Source organism: Carcharodon carcharias, chromosome 6 (genome assembly GCF_017639515.1).
Source record: "Carcharodon carcharias isolate sCarCar2 chromosome 6, sCarCar2.pri, whole genome shotgun sequence".
Taxonomy (NCBI): domain Eukaryota; kingdom Metazoa; phylum Chordata; class Chondrichthyes; order Lamniformes; family Lamnidae; genus Carcharodon; species Carcharodon carcharias.
The window spans coordinates 123,722,113-123,742,057 of NC_054472.1; the positions used below are offsets into that span (position 1 = coordinate 123,722,113).

General features: G+C 44.7%; 1 protein-coding gene across 1 annotated transcript in view; it reads right to left on the bottom strand.

Moving 5' to 3' along the window:
* LOC121279420 (disks large-associated protein 1-like) overlaps positions 1–19,945 on the bottom strand; it is a 253,428-nt gene that overhangs the window by 45,505 nt on the left and 187,978 nt on the right. Inside the window, exons 6-7 of the mRNA XM_041190652.1 lie at positions 18,624–18,709; positions 7,932–8,350 (exon numbers count right to left, since the gene is read on the bottom strand). Coding sequence (XP_041046586.1) covers positions 7,932–8,350; positions 18,624–18,709 — 505 coding nt within the window. The remainder of the gene's footprint in view (positions 1–7,931; positions 8,351–18,623; positions 18,710–19,945) is intronic.

Sequence of the window (19,945 nt, forward strand, 5' to 3'; positions counted from 1 at the left end):
TTTCTATAGGCATATAAATAATAAAAACTTAGTAGGCAGAAGGGTGAAGGGGATCCATGCATGGAGGAAGAGGGCATAGCTAAGGTACTGAATGGGTCCTCTACTTACCAAGGAAGAAGATGGTGTTGAAGTCAGAGTGACGGAGTAGGTAGTTGAGTTACTGGATATCAATTGATAAAGAGGTATTAGAAAGGCTGAAAGAAAGTACTTAAAGTTGATAAGTCAGGACCAGATGGGATGTATCTGAAGATGCTCAGGGGAGTAAGGGTGGTAATTGCAGAGGTACTGGCTATAATCTTCCGATCCTCCTGAGATACAGGAGTGGGGCTGGAGTTGCCATAGCGAGTAGTGCCAGAGGGTTGGAGAATTGCAAATGTTACACCCCTGTTTAAAAAAGGGTGCAAGGATAAACCCAGAAACTACAGGCCAGTCAGTTTAACCGTGTTGGTGGGAAAGCTTTTAGAAACGATAATTCAGGAGAAATTTAACAGTAACTTGTGGAATAATTTTCAAAAATCAGAATGGATTTATTAAAGGAAAGTTGTGTTTAACAAACTTGATTGAGTTTTTTGATGAGGCAACAGAATGGCTTGTTGAAGGTGATGCAGTTGATGTGGTGTACATGGACTTCTAAAAAGTGCCATGTGATAGGCTTGCCAGCAAAGTTAAAACCCATGGAATAAAAGTGATAGCATGAATATGGCACAAAATTGTCTGAGTGACGAGAAACAAAAAATTATGATGAACACCTGTTTTCCCACTGGGGGAAGGTATACATGGGGTTCCTCGGGGTTGGTACGAGGACCACTGCTTTTAGTGATAAATATTAGTAGCTTAGATTTGGATGTATTGTTTATGCTGAATCAGAGCCCTTTTATATTTTTGCAAAAATGAGTGATGCTGGCACATGAAGGGAAAGGTATATAATTCTCCAATGCAAGATGCCTTGCCAAAGAGAGCAAACTAATTGTTTTGCGGTATATAAATGCGGTTATCACTGCAGGCAGATAAATAAGTGTGTGGAAGCTGCTTGAGTAAATTTCTGCCAACACAGTAAATAAACCTTTTCATTGTCCACTATGAAAAACCCACGGTAAATAGAAAAAGTGTAAGGAATACATAAAAGTGTAATAATTTGGAATCATCAAATACTAGATAACACACAGGCTGTTCAGCTCATTATTAAATTGTTACTTGCATCTTTCCTTCTTTATTACTTCAATAGTAATCAAGTATTTTTAAGCAGAATCAAAATTCCCTCCAAACTTGAATAATGGCATACTTCTATGAGTTTCCCAGCTGAGGGAAATAGCCAAAGGACCCCCTTGAACTCCATGCTGAGGCATAAGCCTCTGATGGAAAGCATTTTGAGGCACATTTTATTTTTGAAGTAGGCAATTGGCCACTTATTTGACTATGCAGAGGTTGGGGAGGTGGGATGTATGGCAGTAGGTAAAGCATGCCTCTTTGGAGAGACATACAATTAACTTTTTAGATCTTTCAAATTTTCATTCTGGGATCGAGATCCTGATGATGGGTGAATTTCAAGGTGCCGATCCCTCATCACGACCCTAATTATTGGCTAGGGTGTACGTTTATGGTCCAATTAAGGGTGGGCTCCTGAGTCTAAAGGGCCAATAAGAGGCCCTCTGGTACTGAATAATCAGCAGTCCCAGAGGTGTAAACTGTCAATGTAGATAGGAGAACGAAGGCACTTCAATATAGAGGCATGCACGGAAGAGCTTTTAAAAAATTTTAAATTCAAAAAGGCCACATTTGCAAAGCTGTCATGCTGGAAGGGCAACTGCTTCATTGGATAATAAGCAGCCAAAGTTATTTATTTTTTTACTCATTCAAGGGATGTGGGCTTCGCTGGCTAGGTCAGCATTTATTGCCCGTTGCTAATTATCCTTGAGAAGGTGGTGGTGAGCTGCCTTCTTGCACTGCAGTGTAAGTACACCCACAGTGCTGTTAGGAAGGGAGTTCCAGGATTTTGATCCAGCGACAGTGAAGGAACGGCGAATGGCTTGGAGGGGAACTTCCAGGTGGTGGTGTTCCCATGTGTCTGCTACCTTTATCCTTCTAGATGGTAGTGTTTGTGGGTTTTGAAGGTGCTAAGGAGCTTTGGTGAGTTTCTGCAGTGCATCTTCTAGATGGTACACGCTGCTCCAACTATGCGTCGGTGGTGGACCGAGTGAATGTGCGTGGATGGGGTGCCAGTCAAGTGGAATGCTTTGTCTTGGATGCTGTCGACCATCTTGAGTGTGGTTGGAGCTGCACTCAGTGGAGAGTATTCCATCACACTCCTGACTTGTGCCTTGTAGATTGTGGACAGGCTTTAGGGAGTCAGGAGGTGAGTTACTCGCCGCAGGATTCCTAGCCTCAGACCTGCTTTTGCAGCCACAGTATTTATATGGCTAATCCAGTTCAGTTTCTGGTCAATGGAAACCCCCAGGATGTTGATAATGGGGGATTCAGCAATGGTAACGCCATTGACTGTCAACGGGTGATGGGTAAATCCTCTCTTGTTGGAGATGGTCACTGCCTGGCATTAGTGTGGTGCAAATGTTACTTGCCATTTTTCAGTCCAAGGCTGGATGTTGTCCAGGTCTTGCTGCATTTGGACATGGACTGCTTCAGTATCTGAGGAGTTGCGAATGGTGCTGAACATTGTGCAATCATCAACGAACATCCCCACTTCTGACCTTATGATGGAAGGAAGATCATTGATGAAGCAGCTGAAGATGGTTGGGCCTAGGACACTACCCTGAGGAACTCCTGCAGTGATATCCTGGACCTGAGGTGACTGACCTGCAACAAACACAACCATCTTCTTTTGTGCTAGTTTGACTCCAACTAGAGAATCTTCACTCGATAACCATTAACTCCAGTTTTGCTACGGCTCCTTGATGCCACACTCGGTCAAATGTGGCCTTGATGTCAAGGGCAATCACCCTCACGTCACCTCGAGTTCAACTCTTTTGTCCATGTTTGAACCAACACTGTAATGAGGTCAGGAGCTGAGTGATCCTAATGGAACCCAAACTGAGCGTCAGTGAGCAGGTTATTGCTGAGCAAGTGCCACTTGATAGCACTGATGATGACCCCTTCCATTACTTTACTGATGATTGACAGTAGACTGATGGGGCGGTAATTGGCCAGGTTGGATTTGTCCTGCTTTTCGTGTAAATGACACACCTGGGCAATTTTCCACATTGCTGGGTAGATGCCAGTGTTGTAGCTGTACTGGAACAGCTTGGCTAGGGGCATGGCATATTATGGAGCACAAGTCTTCAGTACTATTGTTGGAATATTATCAGGGCCCATAGCCTTTGCAGTATTCAGTGCCTTCAGCCATTTCTTGATATCATGTGGAGTGAATCGAATTGACTGAAGACTGGCATCCGTGATGCTGGTGACCTCTGAAGGAGGCCGAGATGGAATCCACTGGGCATTTCTGGCTGAAGATTGTAGCAAATGCTTCAGCTTTGTCTTTTGCACTTATGTGCTGGCCTCCCCCATCATTGGGGGTGAGGTATTTGTGCAGACTCCTCCTCCAGTGAGTTGTTTAATTGTCCACCACCATTCACAACTGGATGTGGCAGGACTGCAGAGCTTAGATCTTATCCGTTGGTTGTGGAATCGATTAGCTCTGTCTATCACTTGCTGCTTATGCTGTTTAGCACGCAAGTTGTCCTATGCTATAGCTTCACCAGGTTGACACTTCATTTTTAGGTATGCCTGGTGCTGCTCTTGGCATGCCCCCCTGCACTTTTCATTGAATCAGGGTTGATCCCCTGGCTTAGTGGTAATGGTGCAGTGGGGATATGCCAAGCCATGAGGTTACAGATTGTGGTTGAGTACAATTCTGCTGCTGCTGATGGCCCACAGCGCCTCAAGCAGAAACTCACCAAGGCTCTTTAGGCAGCACCTTCAAAACCCATGACCGCTACCATCTAGAAGGACAAGGGCAGCAGATAGACGGGAACAACACCACCTGGAATTTCCCCTCCAAGCCACACACCATACTGACTTGGAAATATATCATTGTTCCTTCACTGTCGCTGGGTCAAAATCCTAGAACTCCCTCCCTAGTAGCGCTGTGGGTGTACCTGCACCACAGGGATTGCAGTGGTTCAAGGAGGCAGCTCACCACCACCTTCTCAAGGGCAGCTAAGGATGGGTAATAAGTGCTGGCCCGGCCAGCGAGCCCTCATTCCATGAATGAATAAAAATAAAATGGTTGCCCAGGCTTGAGTTGCTAGATCTGTTTGAAATCTATCCCATTTAGCATGGTGGTAGCACCACGCAACACGATGGAGGACACTCTCAACATGAAGATAGGATTTTGTCTCCAAAAGGGCTGCGCGGTGGTCACTCCGACTGATATTGTCATGGACTGATGCATCTGTGGCAGGCATGTTGGTTAGGATGGGGTCAAGTATATATTTTCCTCTTGTTGGTTCACTCTCCACCTGCCGCTGACCCAGTCTAGCAGTTATGTCCTTTAGGATTTAGCCAGCTCGGACAGTAGCGGTGCTACCGAGCCACTCTTGGTGATGGACATTGCAGTCCCCCACCCAGTGTGCCCTTGCCACCCTCAGTACTTCCTCCAACTGGAGTTTAACATGAAGGAGTACTGATTCATCAGCTGAGGGAGGATGATATGTGGTAAGCAGCAGGAGGTTTCCTTGCCCATGTTTCACCTGATGCCATGAGATTTCATGGGGTCCAGGGTCAGCATTGAGGACTCCCAGAGTAACTCCCTCCTGACTGTATACCACTGTGCCACCACCTCTGCTGGGTCTGTCCTGACACTAGGACAGGACATACCCAGGGATGGTGATGATGATGTCTGGCACATTATCTGTATGGTACGATTCTGAAAGGATGACTATGTCTGGCTGTTGCTTGATTAGCCCATGAGACAGCTCCCCCAATTTTGGCACAAGCCCCAGATGTTAGTAAGGAGGACTTTGCGAGGTTGATCGGGCTGAGTTTGCCATCGTCGTTTCCGATGTCTCGGTTGATGCCGGTGGATCTGTCTGGTTTCATTCCTTTGAGACTTTTTAGCCATTTGATACCAATGAATGGCTTGCTAGGCCATTTCAGAGGGCGCTTAAGGGTCAACTGTCAACATGGGCCTGGAGGCACATGTAGGCCGGACCAGGTAAGGACGGCAGATTTTCTTCCCTAATGCACATTAGTGAACCAGGCGGGTTTTTACGAAAATTGACAATGGTTTCACAGTCACCATTAGACTTTTAATTCCAGATCTTAATTGAATTCAAATTTCACTCTCTGTCGTGGTGGGATTTGAACCCCAGTCGCCAGAGCATTACCCTGGGATTCTGGATTACTAGTCCAGCAACAGTACCACTACACCACCACCTCCCTTATGGGACTGTGGTTATGGCAGCTGCAGGGCAGGGGGGTTGGGGGGGGCGGAAGGGTCTCCTGCATTACAGACCACTCACCCAAATCTGATCTGTCAGTGGGATGCTGCCTCCATCCTGGGAAAATTCCAGTTTTTTTATCTGCAGGGTGGTCCTAATAGGCTCTTTGATTAGCTCAATGGCTGCCCACCTCTCACAGGCAGGTAGCCATCACCACCCAGCCTGAAACAATAGGCACTGGCTGTGGGTCCTTGGTGGGAGACCAGCAGGTTGGCTGGTAGTGGGAAATTGTGGGCCCATCTGCCTCCTATTGTGCCTCCTCAGGTGAATGAAAATTTTGTCCATCAATTCTGCTTCTCATGCAACAGATGCTCTTGGCTTGGTACATCCACAGCTAGCATTCTGAAGGATCAAAAATTGACTCAAATTCATTCTCCTGTGCACAGGCCTGCAATTGTTTTCCTTCCACTCCAAGAACGCTAGCTGTGGGTGTACTTGAATCTTTGGAGAACTGCCTTAACAATGGACCTGAAGCCACTTCCTGGGGTCCCACAGAGCCTGCTTAAGATATGGCTACTTGTTGGCCACAATGGGCTGAATGGCTTCTTTCCATGCTGTAAATTTAATGATTGTGCTCTGAAGAAGTCATATGGACCTCTCCACAGATGCTGTTAGACCTGCTGAGTTTTTTCAGCATTTTCTTTTTTTGTTTCAGATCTCCAGCATCCACAGTATTTTGCTTTTAAGTAGCCATCCAGCCTAATCACACTTTTCAGCTCCTGGTCTGTAGTGTTATTGGTTAAGGCACTTCAAGTGTATATTGAAGTACTTTTTAAATGTTATGAGGATTTCTGCATCTTTCTTGCATTGGGTACCAAATCCCTATCATTCTCTGGGTGAAGAAAAATCCCTTTGAATCCCCTTTAAATCTCCTACCTCATACTCTAACTGTCGCTGATGATGGGCCCCTCAACCAAGGGGAATAGGACTTTGCTTTCCAATTCATCTAGCCTCCTCATAATTTTATACATTTCAATTAGGTCTCCCCTCAACTTCCTCTGTTCCAGAGAAATAATCCTAACCTGTCCAATCTTTCCTGAAATCCTACTAAATAACTAAAATTCTCCAGTCCAGGTAACATCCTCGTAAATCTCCTTTGTATCCTCTCGAGTGCAATCACAATCTTTCCTAAAATGCAGTGACCAGAACTGCACAGAGTACTCCAGTTGTGGCCTAACTAGTGTTTCATACAGTTCCAACATAACCTCCCAGGTCTTGTATTCTATGCATCAGCTAATAAAAGCAATTATCTCAAATGCCTTTTTGAACATCTTATCTACCTGTCCTGCCATCTTCAGAGATCTGTGGACATGCACTCCAATGTTACTCTGTTCCTTTACACTTTTCATCCTACCATTTACTGTGTATTCCCTTGCTTTGCAAACCTTCCCCAATGCATCACCTCACATTTTTCTGGATTGAACTCTATTTGTCACTGTTCTGTCCACCTGACTAGACCATTGATATCTTCCTGCAGTCTACAGCTTTCTTCTTCATTATCAACCAAACAGCCAATTTTTGTATTGTCTACAAAGTTTTTAATCTTTTACATTCAAGTCCAAATCATTGATATATACCATTAAAAGCAAAGAACCTAGGATTGAGCTCTGTGCAACCCTAATGAAAACAGCTTTCCAGTCACAACAACAACCATCGACCATTAACCTTTGCTTCCTGACTCTGAGCTAATTTTGGATCCAACTTGCCACTTTGCCTTGGGTCCCATGGCTTTTACTTTCATGGCCATTCTGCCGTGTGGGACCTTATCAAATGCCTCGCTTAAATTCAAATGGACTCCTCCAAATGCAGTCGCCTCATTGACCCTCCTGTTGCCTTCTCAGAAAAAATGCAATCATGTTAGTCAGACACAACCTTCCCTTATCAAATCCACATTGACTGTCTTTGACCAATCTGTGCCCTCCTAAATGAGGATTTATCCTTCCCTTAGAATTTTTTCCCGATAATTTTCCTATCAGATGTTAGGTTGACTGGCCTCTAATGATTCAGTCTACTCATTTCTCCCTTTTCAAACAATTGTACAACATTACCTGTGTGGGTACTTCCTACCTGCTTAGGACAACAAATAGCATCTGAAAAATGGGCACTCTGCAGCCTAATTTAATCCCCAAGGTGTTCATTGATTTTGATTACTTTTCACACTTCAATCTAAAAAAAACCCCCTTTTTTGTAACACCAATATTCAAGGAGTTGGGGGGGGGGTGGGTGGCGGCGGCGGAGGGGGGTGGGGGGGCGGGGTGGGGCAGGGGGGAGTAGCGATTGTCCATGTAGATTTTCCTCCTGCAACTTTGTTGGAAGTTTGGCAACAGAGCGAGAGTAGCATTGAGAATATTCACCTCCACAGATAAACAACAGGTAACATTAGATACATTTTATAAACTATCTGTAAAATGTGTTTGTTTTATACGGAGCCAGAGTTATCTAATGTAGATTTTCTATCAAAGTCTATACACTTACTTTCCTCAGGAAGATCATTATCTCGTTCTTCTTTTTCCATTTGTTGACACCAGGCATCCATTCGCTCTTTTTCAGCTTGAAGCAACTTCATGAACCATCGCCCATCCCTTTCACACACTGATCTTTTGCCTGCTTCTACTTTGGTTTCTGATGCAGAGTCAATCCAGGGTTCCGGTGGCGGCAGAAAAGAAGGATCAAAATCTGAGTCAAATTCATTCTCCTGCGCACAGGCCTGCAAATGGTTTCCTTCCACTCCAAGTACGCTAGCTGTGGATGTACTTGCATCTTTGGAGAACTGCCTTAACAATGGGCCTGAAGCCACTTCCTGGGGTCCTAAAGAGCCTTCTGAATTTTCCTGGTCATCCAGATCAGCCTGTACTGCTGCTGTCACACTGTTTGACCGTGTAAATCTTCGAAAGCTTCAACAGAATAGAAATAACAAAACAGTTTGATATAGAGGCGATTTTTGTGGTGCTTGAATACTGTAGTTGATAGTACTAAACGTGTTATAGGTGGACGTAGTGGCTCAGCATACTGCCAAGTTTGAGTTACACCAAATAGGAATATCCCAGGTTACCTGATTCTCAGCTGCAAATAGGGTGAGGACTATTGACCCAGTGCCCTCACGCTACTGAGGGGCAACAAAATAAAACAACCAGACTTCCTCCTCTTGATCGTCACCCAGCATGTGGATTCTGGCTGAAGACAGTATTCGGTTCTTATGATTACTCCCTGGAATCATCTCAGGGTAGGGGAACTGGGGTTAGCTAACCTTTTCCACCATCTCAGACTTGCTTTTTTTTAAAGAAGGGGAGATACAAGCTGGCCTTCTCTGTACCAATCCTACATATCCTCCTCAGCATGGGGTGGGATGTGAAATACCCTTCATTTCCACATGACCAGGATATCTTTCTTGTGAAGGGGGTGTGAGTGGTGGGGAATTGAGCTACACTTCTTTGAAATGTGAAAATGTCAATGTTGTGAAACTGTGAACACTAATAGCAATGGGAGAACATACAGGTTCAGACGTGTGTGCTGCTCATTTGGCTCTAAAGCAGAAGACATTAGTGATTAGTGGCAGTAGTTTAGTGAGATCTGGGGTGCTTGCTGTGTCAAAAACAATTTTGCAGAATCTCTCATGTAGGGAATGGGGCTGCGGGAGGGATGAACCTCTGAAATTGCTCAGCTGAAGCGAGGGGCCAACAGTTTTCAGACATTGCTCAGCTGAGTGTAGGCTGCGGGTGGTGGTGTGGAGGTCACAAAGTTTCCTGAAATCACTCAACGAGTGGGAATGCTTGACAAGCTCTGGGAAATCATTGCCACTGAGAACAGGTTGACTGGTTCTCCAAAGAGGTTAAAGGGAAATCGCAGAATTTCTGTGTATTTCCACAGCATTGACAGATTAGGGACAGAATGATTGTCAGCCAGTGGCTGATCTTTCTGTGATGGGCCTCTTAATATAGATGTCCAGTATGTTCCTAGAACTGCAGTAAGAGCTCTTATTTTTAGATGAAGAAATATTAATTTTAACGAATTACCTTTTATTAACATGGTCCACTTGGGAAAGACTTAGTTTTGCCAGAGACACTTTGATTTTTCTTTATTCTTTTATGGGATGTGGGCATCAGTGGCAGAGCTAGCATTTGTTGCCCATTCCTAATGGCCCTTGAACTGAGTGACTTGCTAGGCCACTTCAGAGGACAGTTAAGAGTTAAGCATAATGCTGTGGATCTGGAATCAAATGTAGGTTAGACCAGGTAAGGATAGAAGATTTCCTTCCCTAAAGGACATTCGTGAACCAGATAGTTTTTTACAACAATCAATGATAGCTTCATGGTCATCATTACTGAGACTCGCTTTCTATTCCAGACTTATTGATTAAGGTAAATTCTACTAGCTGCCGTGGTGAGATCTGAACACGTGCCCCACAGCATTAGCATAGGCCTCGGGATCACTAGTCCAGTGGCATTACCACTCCCCCAAACAAATTCCTGGCCTTTTAACAAAACTGGAGGATAACACTCAACTACTGTTATGTGACAGATTTAAATTAAATAGGTCATTTACAGCATTACCTATGCACATAACTGGTACTGACAATAAAAAATGACACTTTTAAAATAGGTTTAGCTATTGACGAAGCATGACTTTAGAATTTTCAATGTATGTTGAGTGGAATGGTTCATTCTGTATGTAGAATTTATATATATTATACAAACTTGACAAAGCTTTATTTAAAAACAATTAAAATTCTAAATTCAAATACAGTGATTCCAGATTTGATTCCAGAGCCATAGCAATATGGTTAACTCTTAACTGTCCTCTGAAATGGCCTAGCAAGTCCCTCATTCTTAATAAAAATTATATTTTATCTACTTAGAACTTTTCATATACACACACAATAAATAAAACTAAAAACTTACATTCATATAGCAACTTACCATGTTTCTCAGGAATGATCCAAAGCACTTTTCAGAGAGAATTAATTTTGATTATGTAAACAAATGTGGCAAACTGTGCACAAGGTCCCAGCAAATAGCAATGAGATGAATATTAAACTGCATCCACAACAACCCATAAATATTCTTCTTTGTATATTGTATGTTATTTGGATGGGGTCAGGATCTCAAAGACAGTTAGATGAGCCTTAGAGCACAAATCTATAATGTGCTCTAAATAACACTGAGCCACTTGTCACCTTGCATTCTTTTGTTGGGATTGCAGAATGGACTGGACTTTGAACTTCACCACAATAGCTGCGGGGATATCTCAGTGAGAATGAACACCGTGTGGTTTGGTGAGTCATATATATACACCATGTGGTGTGGTGAGACACACTGATCCAAAGAGAGAGAGCTAATCAACTCAGTCTGACTTCTCCTTAGACCTTTTGAAGCATTTAATCACTACAGCAATACAACACTTTTGATGGCAGTCTATTTCACGCATCTTTATGAAAGGAAAAATGATAAGGTACGAGACGATTTTATGTGCTGCTGTTATTTTAAAACTTGTGTCCTTTAACTCTGTGTTCGCAGTTTAGTTAAATAGTTGATTCATGATTGATTCATCAATTCATGAATTTACCTATTCCTCCTGCACGTTAACAACCTTCAAATGGTCTGTTCTTAACTTTCTTCTTTCCAATGAAAGCAAGTTTACCTCTTTGATCCCTCTGCATAATGTGGCATCCACTTCGCTTCTTTTACAAGCAGAAGTTCTGCTTGTTTCTGGTCATAGTTAGGAGAATTCCTTTAAACAATGTAACTAGTAAAACAATAGTAACTGCTCACAGGCATCCCACGACATGAAGTGTTCATAAGTATTCCATGTAAAGTAGTTGAACAAGGTTTATTTTCAGTATGTAGAAACTGCACTACTAATATTGTGCAAGATGCCCGGTTTGTATTCTTTTCTAGGCAAATTTTCAAGCAGTTTTATGGATGGTGCAATTATCTGAGAACTTACAAAAAACCCTTGGCTGTCTGGAAATGTTTCGTTGTAAACAAATTTTGTTAATAAGCAACTGTGAGGCTTAGCAGTAGAAGGTCACAAAATCCATAATCTTTCACCCTGTAATTGAGAATGTTGCAAAGCAGTTGGAATTAACTCTTCCAGCATGGAGTTGGAAGGTCTAGCTTTAAAATATGTGTTTTTTAATCCCCCTTTTCAAATCAGATATTACAAAAATGGAGGTATAAACTGCATTAACAATACGATACGATTAATAAGTTGTAGCCAAATAAAGGAAACAGCAATCATGCAATTAAAATTCACTTTCAGCATTTTTATTAAAGGGACAAATATACACCAATTATGTTGCAGTACATTTTAGTTAATTTAGTATAAATCATTATGATGGCATCCATCTGTCTCAGGAGATGATGGACTATGCCCAGGGGGTACGTCACTTCTAGAGTGAATAAACCATGACAGAATTAATAAATACAATGGTACACTTAGAGTACTAAGGGTCCTTTTTGTAGTTACAAACTCCTTTATTGGATGGAATTGTCCCAGGTTTGTACTAAGTGCAGTAGCAGGCAGGGAAAATGATGTTTTACCCGCTGGCCACAATGGCAGCTTCTCAAACTGTATCATCCCAAACCCGCCGGATTAATTATGCATCCCCGGGAAACACGCCATTTCCATGGCGTGTGGGCTCTCAAGTGCCTGCCATGCCATCAGCTCGTCGCTTCATCATGCCGGGCGCCATATTTAAACTGCAGCCACGCGCACAACCCTCAGTGCTTCCGGCCCATTACTACTGCACAGAAGACCAGATTGCCCCGAAAGGCAAAAAGACTGCAGCTCCTAGGTTTAATGATGCGTCCCTCGAGCAACTTTTGGAGGTCCGCCGTGATGTCCTCTACCCCCGCTCTGGCTGCAGGTGGGGCAATAACATTACCAATCTGGCTTGGAAGGCAATGGCAGCGGTGGTCAGTGCCTACACCCTGCAGAAGAGTACAGCTAACCAGTGCCACAAGAGGATGAATGATCTCCGCTCCGCCAGGATAAGTCACTCTTCTTATCACTCTCAATCCACACACTCACAAACCCATCACACATCCACAGGGACATTCAAGGGACATTCACTCTCAATCCACACACCTTCATTGTCCTCATCCTGTCCACGGGACCACTCACCACCCACACATCCCAGGCATACTTCTCATCTGGCTTGGCAGGCATCCTGTTTACAGTCTCTCTATCTCTATCCATGTAGACAAGCTGGCAAAAACAAGAGAAGAGGTCGCAGACTACTGAAGGAATGCCTGAAATCAAGGTCCTCACAGACTTTTAAAACAGAGCCTCCAGCTGGCCGGTGAGGAGCTGGATCGGTCCTGTGCTGACGGTGAGGTCAGCGGTGCTGAAACCAAGTGAGGAACCAGCAGTGCAACATCCATTAGACAACCATGCTGTGAGTGATGTGTCCTGTTTCATAGGCCACTGCCATGCACTAATTATCTCTCCTTGCTTTTGCAGGCATATCTGCCAAACAACCAAGAGAGTCCACAACCCAGGGCCTCCAATCAAGCCCCGAGGGAAGCTCAGAAGTGGAATCCGCTGAAACCCTCCCTGAAGTCCCATCACAGCCTCAGCCACACCCTTCACCCTTCACCCAGTGCAGAGACACGCACTTTCTGATCCACAGCCGGGGGCAACAGGGACTTCCCAGGTCCCCGGCACTCGGAGGACTGCTGGAGGCCAGAAATTTGCTGAGTGACAGAGGAGTCAGTCACTAGAAGGGTTTAAAATTGATAAGGAGGAGATATTGGATAAGTTGTCAGTACTTAAAGTTGATAAGGCACCGGGCCAGATGAGATGCATCCAAGAATATTGAAGGGAGAGTGGAAATTGCAGAGGCACTGGCAATTATCTTTCAATGTTCCCTAGATTCGGGGGAGCTGCTGGAGGACTGGAGAATTGTAAACATTACGCCCTTGTTCAAAAAAGGTTGTAAAGATCTGCTCTGCAAGTACAGACCAGTCAGTTTAACGTTGGTGGTGGAGAAACTTCTAGAAACAGTTATTCTGGATAGAATTAATAGTCACGTGAAAAAAAATTAGATTGATTCGAAAGAGTCAGCATGGATTTGTTAAAGGAAGATCATGTCTAACTAATTTGCTGGAGTTTTTTGAAGAGGTATCAGAGATGGTGGATGAGGGCAAGGCCATTGATATGTTGTACATGGATTTCCAAAAGATGTTTGATACAGTGCCACACAACAGAATTGTGAGGAATGTTATAGGTAATGGAATATAAGGAGCAGTAGCAACGTGGATACAAGATTGGCTGAGGGATAGGAAACAGAGAGTAATGATTAATGGGTATTTTTTGGGCTGGAAGGAGGTTTGTAGTGGGGTCGGAATTGGGACCCTTGCTCTTCCTGATATATATAAATGATCTAGATCTTCGTGTGCAGGGGACAATTTCAAAGTTTGCAGGTGACACAAAACTTGGGAGAATTGTAAACTGAGGAGGACAATATAGAACTTCAAAAGGACGTTGACACATTGGTGGAGTGGGCAGATAGGTGGCGAATGAAGTTCAATGCGGAGAAGTGTGAGCTGATACACTTTGGTACAAAGAACGTGGAGAGACAGTATAAAATAAAGGATATTATTCTAAAGGGTATGCAGGAGCAGAGAGACTTGGGTGTATATGTACTTAAGTCATTAAAGGTGGCAGGACAGGTAGAGAGATCTGTTTCTAAAGCATACAGTATTGTAGGCTTCATTAAAAGGGCCACAGAGTACAAGAGCAAGGAGGTTTTGATGAACTTATATAAGACACTGGTTAAACTTCAGCTGGAGTATTGTGCACAGTTCTGGGCACCACACTATAGGAAGGATGTGAATGCATCAGAGAGTGTGCAGAAGAGGTTTACGAAAATAATTCCAGGGATGAGACACTTCAGTTATGAGTAAAGATTGGAGATGTTGGGACTGTTTTCCTTGGAGAGGAGAAAGCTGAGAGGAGACATGATAGAAGTTTCCAAAATAGTGAGTGGTCTGGACAGAATAGATAGGGAGAAACTGTTCCCACTTGTAAATGGGTTGAGAACCAGAGGGCACAGTTTTAAAGTGTTTTGCAAAAGAAGTAAATGCTAGGTGAGAAAAAATTTTGTCACACAGCAAATAGTTAAGGTTTGGAATGCACTGCCTGGAAGTGTGGTGGAGGCAGGTTGAATTGAGGCATTCAAGAGGGCATTGGATGGTTATTCAAATAGAAACAATGTGCAGGGTTACAGGGAAAAGCCAGGAGATTGGTACTAAGTTAAAACGCTCAGAGAGCTGGTGCAGACACGATGGGCTGAAAGGTCCTCCTTCGACAACATAACAGTTCTGTGATTTTGAATCCGAGCCAGATGAGAAGCCTCTGGACTCGGTCATGTCACAGTTGCTGGAGCTGCAAAGGTAAGCTTGAGAACATCAGGAAGGGATTTCCGCTGCACTCCTCAGATTTGCAAGGCTGAGGTGATAGCGCAGGGATGCCATAGCACCAAGATCAAAACTGGTAGGCTGGCAGCTGCCATGGAGACCTTGTTCCAGAATGACACTCCTGCACTGCTGCACCGGCTGAATTCCATCTCCGATGCCATAGGGATGCGGGACAGCCCGATCTCACTCCAGCTACCCCTTCTTCTCAAGGAGTCAGCCAAGGGCCTTCGGGCATCCATAGGGAGGAAGATCAGCAGGTGTACCCCCCAGGGGCCACCCATCCAGGTGACTTCGGAGTGTCCAGCTCATCTGAATCCCCTCTTCCTGTGACCTCAGCAGCTCCAGCCCTAGCTCCACAGGCTGAGGAGGGTGCCGCTGCCACACAGCAGGTTCCTGAAAGCAGGCTGGGGCCCTTCAGGTCTCAGCCCTCCAGAACACGCCCGCCAAGGTCGTCACAGACAGGGCGTAGCAATCAGCAGGCTGCCTCCACCTCCTCTGTGGATGTCTGAGGAGCACCAAGATGTAGTGGCAGGGTTAGGAAAGTTAAGAAGATGTAACTCTTTTGAGTCTAACCAAATAAACAAATTAACAAAATCATAGACAAAGTAAAAGGCAGCTCCTTAAAGGGAAACTGCAAAAGAAAAACATATCACAAAGGCAAGTTACAATGTCAAATCAAAATGTGATTAAAGGGCTTGATAACCCCAGTCCCCACAGAGCATGGAAGGCCTTGACACTGCTGACGGATACCATGTGCTCCCTCTCCAGGGACAGCCAGCCATGAACATAGCTGCAGAACAGGGCAGTTAAGATGTAACACTTTTGAGTCTAAAAAACTAAATTAAGAAAATCAGGGATAAAGTAAAAGCAGCCCCTTAAAGGGAAACTGCAAAAACAAAGACAAAACTTACCAACATTAAATCAAAATGTGATCAAAAGGGTATATGAAGCACCCCAGTCCCTGCGGTGCCCACCGAGCACAGAAGGCCTTAATGATGCCAGCGGACACTGCGTGCTCCCTCTCCAGGGACACCCAGCCCATGAACGTAGCTGTAGAAGAGGGGCAGTTAAGAAGATGTAGCTGCACAGCCTGGGCATGGGTGTTAATCACTTGTACATAATGTTCACAATTGTCAATAAACTCCCAAGAATGTCTCCCTGCCTAACGCTCCTTGTTCTGACGAGCAGTGATCATGTCACTCAGATGTAAAACCTTTCTGCACAAGATAAAGGCAGGTGTCTCAGTCCAGGGCCTCTTCCCTGTGCTCTGTGCAGCCTTCAGACCAAAGTGATGGTCCGGCCTCACACTCCCTGAACACATTAGTGATGCCTGCACTTCGATGGTGCTTGTCATTGTTGCCAGAATGTGTTGGGCAGGTGTCACAGAGTTCCATCATTCTCTCTGTGTGCTCTCAGCACCTTTAAGGTGGGGGTTAGCCCCCATCTCTTCAGCATCTGTGACCAGTGATGCTGTGCTCCTGAAAGGCTCTGGTGCTGAATCTGGACAGGGGATCAGGGTACTTTTTAAGTTCCATGGCTGCGTCTCCATGATATGTCCTGATCAGAGAGCACAAATGAGCTGCCCTTGGCCAGACAGGAGTCAGGCTTTCTCAGAGGCTATGTGAATGTCTATGGAGTATCCTTGCTGCATGTTGTCATCATCCTCCTGCAATTGAGTGACCATTAGTGGCCTCCACTGCATCTCCATGACAGGAGCATTATCACAAAGGGTATGTGCGTTGCCATAAGCCAGACTGGAGTCAAACGTTTATAGAAGCAATGTAAGGATCTTATGGTGTCTCCCCACTTCATGCTTGTCATCATCCTCCACAAATCTAGCAACTATGAGGGCCTCTCGTGTGTACCTGCCTCATCTGGCCAATGCGAGGGCCTCATCGCCACCATCTTCACCTTTGAGGTCCTCCTCAGGCTCAGCACCGTCAACATCCTCCTCATTGGAGGAGACCTCCAGCTCCTGCACCTCCTCAGCCATTTCCTCTCCCTGTTGCAGCACCAGGTTGTAAAGGGCGCAGCAGGTAATGATGATGCATGACACCCTCTGTGGACTATATTGCAGGGCTCCATCAGACCATTCCAGGCACTGGAACCTCATTTTCAGCATCCCAATGGTTTGCTCCACCAAACTGCGAATTGTAGCATGACCCTCTGCTGCAGTCTGAGGTTGCCACATGGGTGTCATTAGCCGCATCCTCTGCAAGTAGCCCTTGTCCCCTAGGAATTGACTCTGTAGCTTCTGTGGATCCTGGAAGACGTCAGGGATCTGTGACCGACTGACAATGTAGGAGTCATGGACACTTCCTGGAAACCGTGTGCAGAGCTGCAGGATGTTTGTGGTGGTCGCACACCAGCTGCACATTCAGCGAATGGAATCCCTTGTGGTTGATACAGTTGACCTCTTGTTGCGACAGAGATCTGGGCGCCACATGAGTGCAGTCGATGGCACCCTGTACCCGTGGGAAACCAGAGATCTGAGCAAATCGAATCGCTCTTGCATCCTGGCTGTCCGGGTCCCCGGTGAAATGCACAAAGTTGTATCCCGTTGTGAAGATGGCATCCATGACCTCCACCTGTGGGTGGAGTCTTGTGATATCCCACAGAGGTCACCTGTGGAGCCCTGAAAGGAGCCACTGGTGTGAAAATTGAGTGCCGCTGTCACTGTCACGGCCCACTGGCAGTGGATGCCCTTCATGCCCCCGTGGCGCCAAATCCTGCTGGCAAGTGTGACCAACCAGTTCCCTAGACATGCGCAGTCTTTGGTGACACTGGCGGTCGGTCTGCAGGAATGAAAGGTAGCGTCTATAGACCCTGGGTCTAGTTAGGCACCAACCAGTGATGGCTCACTGTGGCTCTTCAGCGGTGTGTGTGGGAGCCCCAACCCCCCTTCTTCCTGAGGGTGCTGCTCCTCCCTCTGCATAAGCCAGGTGCCTCTGTTGTTGTCTTCTCTGTCGTCTCTGCTCTCTGTATGCCATGAGGCATACAGCTGGTTCACCACGCACCATGCTCCTGATGTACTCCTTCTGCAGGATGAAAGACAGAGATGCGTTGGTTTGCTTGGGTGCACTACGAACTTCTATTGGTTAAGTCTGAAGGCCCCTTAACGCATCCCAGAGAGTGCTGGCCACCACTTGGATAGCTAGAGTTTAGTGCGTTGTGTGGCTGCCCGAAACCCCAACCACCTCCGCCCCACTACACCTGACCGATTGGTGGCAGTTTTGCCCATTGGACTGCATGCTGTGCTCTCAGTTCTGGCACAGGCATTCTCCTAACCCGCACTGCAAGGCTGCACTGTTAGCTTGAACCATGGGGGAGGCTGGTCCAAGCCGGGATGCTGACATTGCAAGGGGCTGTGAGCCTGATGGCAAGTGGGCACGGAAAATTCTGCCCATTGTTTTCAGTCACATCTAACACTACTTTCCTGTGCAGATACTTGTGCAGAATGGCTGACACATTTCACAAGACAAAGATGAATGAGGTAGCGTAATGGAGGCAAACATTCTGGAATAATTTAACAACTGGATGCTGTGATGGGTTTTCCTAAATGAATGAGCTGCAATTGGCTAAATGACTTTCTGCACTTGTACTTACCTTGTGATCGGGTGTTGTCTAATGGTTTATAGAGCCACCAAGAAATATGTGGTTCTCAGATGTTTGTACTGCAATAAAGAAGTGTGATTTCCAGTATGTGATTTAAGTTGTATGAAGCAAGAGAGAAATGATTCAATCTTACCACTTCTCCGCCTCCACTTGAACTCCTACTGACTGGAATTTATTTGCATTGAAATTCGCTAAAGCAGGCTGTTCAGGTCCGTTAACCTAAGAGCAAAAGAGAAAGAATAATTTAGCTAGTCATTTTAATTCAATTATGCCCATGTTTTGCTAATCTTTTAGCAATTAATTTCATTTTTCTAGAAACAGGAAGCTGCACTGTGGTTGACTGTGAAAAGGAAAGAAAGTATTGCCACATCACAAACTCATTTGTAAAATAATAAGCAAAGGAATACCTAATCAAAAGCATCATTATACCACAACGCCTTCAATTATATTTATTATAAGTTAGTACATATGAATACAGAGTTAGCAGTATTATCATTCTCCATGAATGTTTTAAATGTAAGCTCGTAAGCGATTGAACCACCATGGTTTCTACAAAAGCTAATACCGTTAGCCTGTTCAGTATCTTAAAGGCTTGTCAAATGTGTCATTGAAAGTCATGGGCAGCAAGGGCGGGGCTGGAAAATGCGGTGAGCTGTTCAGAAGTCCATCGACTTTGGCGGGACATGAAGATCCTATTGGCGGGAGGGGCCTTAAAATTCTGCTCATGGTTCAGCCATTCAGGAAGAAAAGGATTAAACCACAGGTCTTATTTATTCTAGGGATTTTTGGTAGAGCTACATTTTAGTAAGTAGTGTAACAATCAAACTATATAGGTGCAAATATATATATATATATATATACACACACACACATACACATATACAATGTATCAGAAACACTCGCCTACCTTAAACAAACAATTTAGCTTAAGGTCAACATTTATCAAATCGGTAAAACATGACTTTGTTGCAAGTAATTTCAACAATAAAGTAAATATCCTGGGGTAAGCAATGGTTGTGACTTCACTCAGCCAAAAGCAGTTTGCCTTGGAATGAATCCAGAATTGTGTACATGGAGACCTGAAATCAGCTTAAAGTATCCAGGCAGCAGAAAAGCTAACTGTGGTGACGTGATATTTCCAATTGTTCAAGCCGTATATAACTGAATACATGACAGAACTTTGAATGGATTAAAGAGTGCACATAGCACTTCTAAATAGCCCTTTGGTCATTGATTATGAAAAATCGTGTCCATGTTCACGTTATGTACGTAAGCAAATCTACACCTCAAACAAACAAACTGAGTCGGCACAAAAAGTGGCAATGAGTTCTCACACAGTTAAAAAGTAGTTGCAGGAACTGTGATTCAAGTGCAGACGACTCCAAGTTATTTATCACAGCAACGCCAGGTTCCTCAGACACCAACATCATGGGCTGGATTTTACAGGGCTCCGTA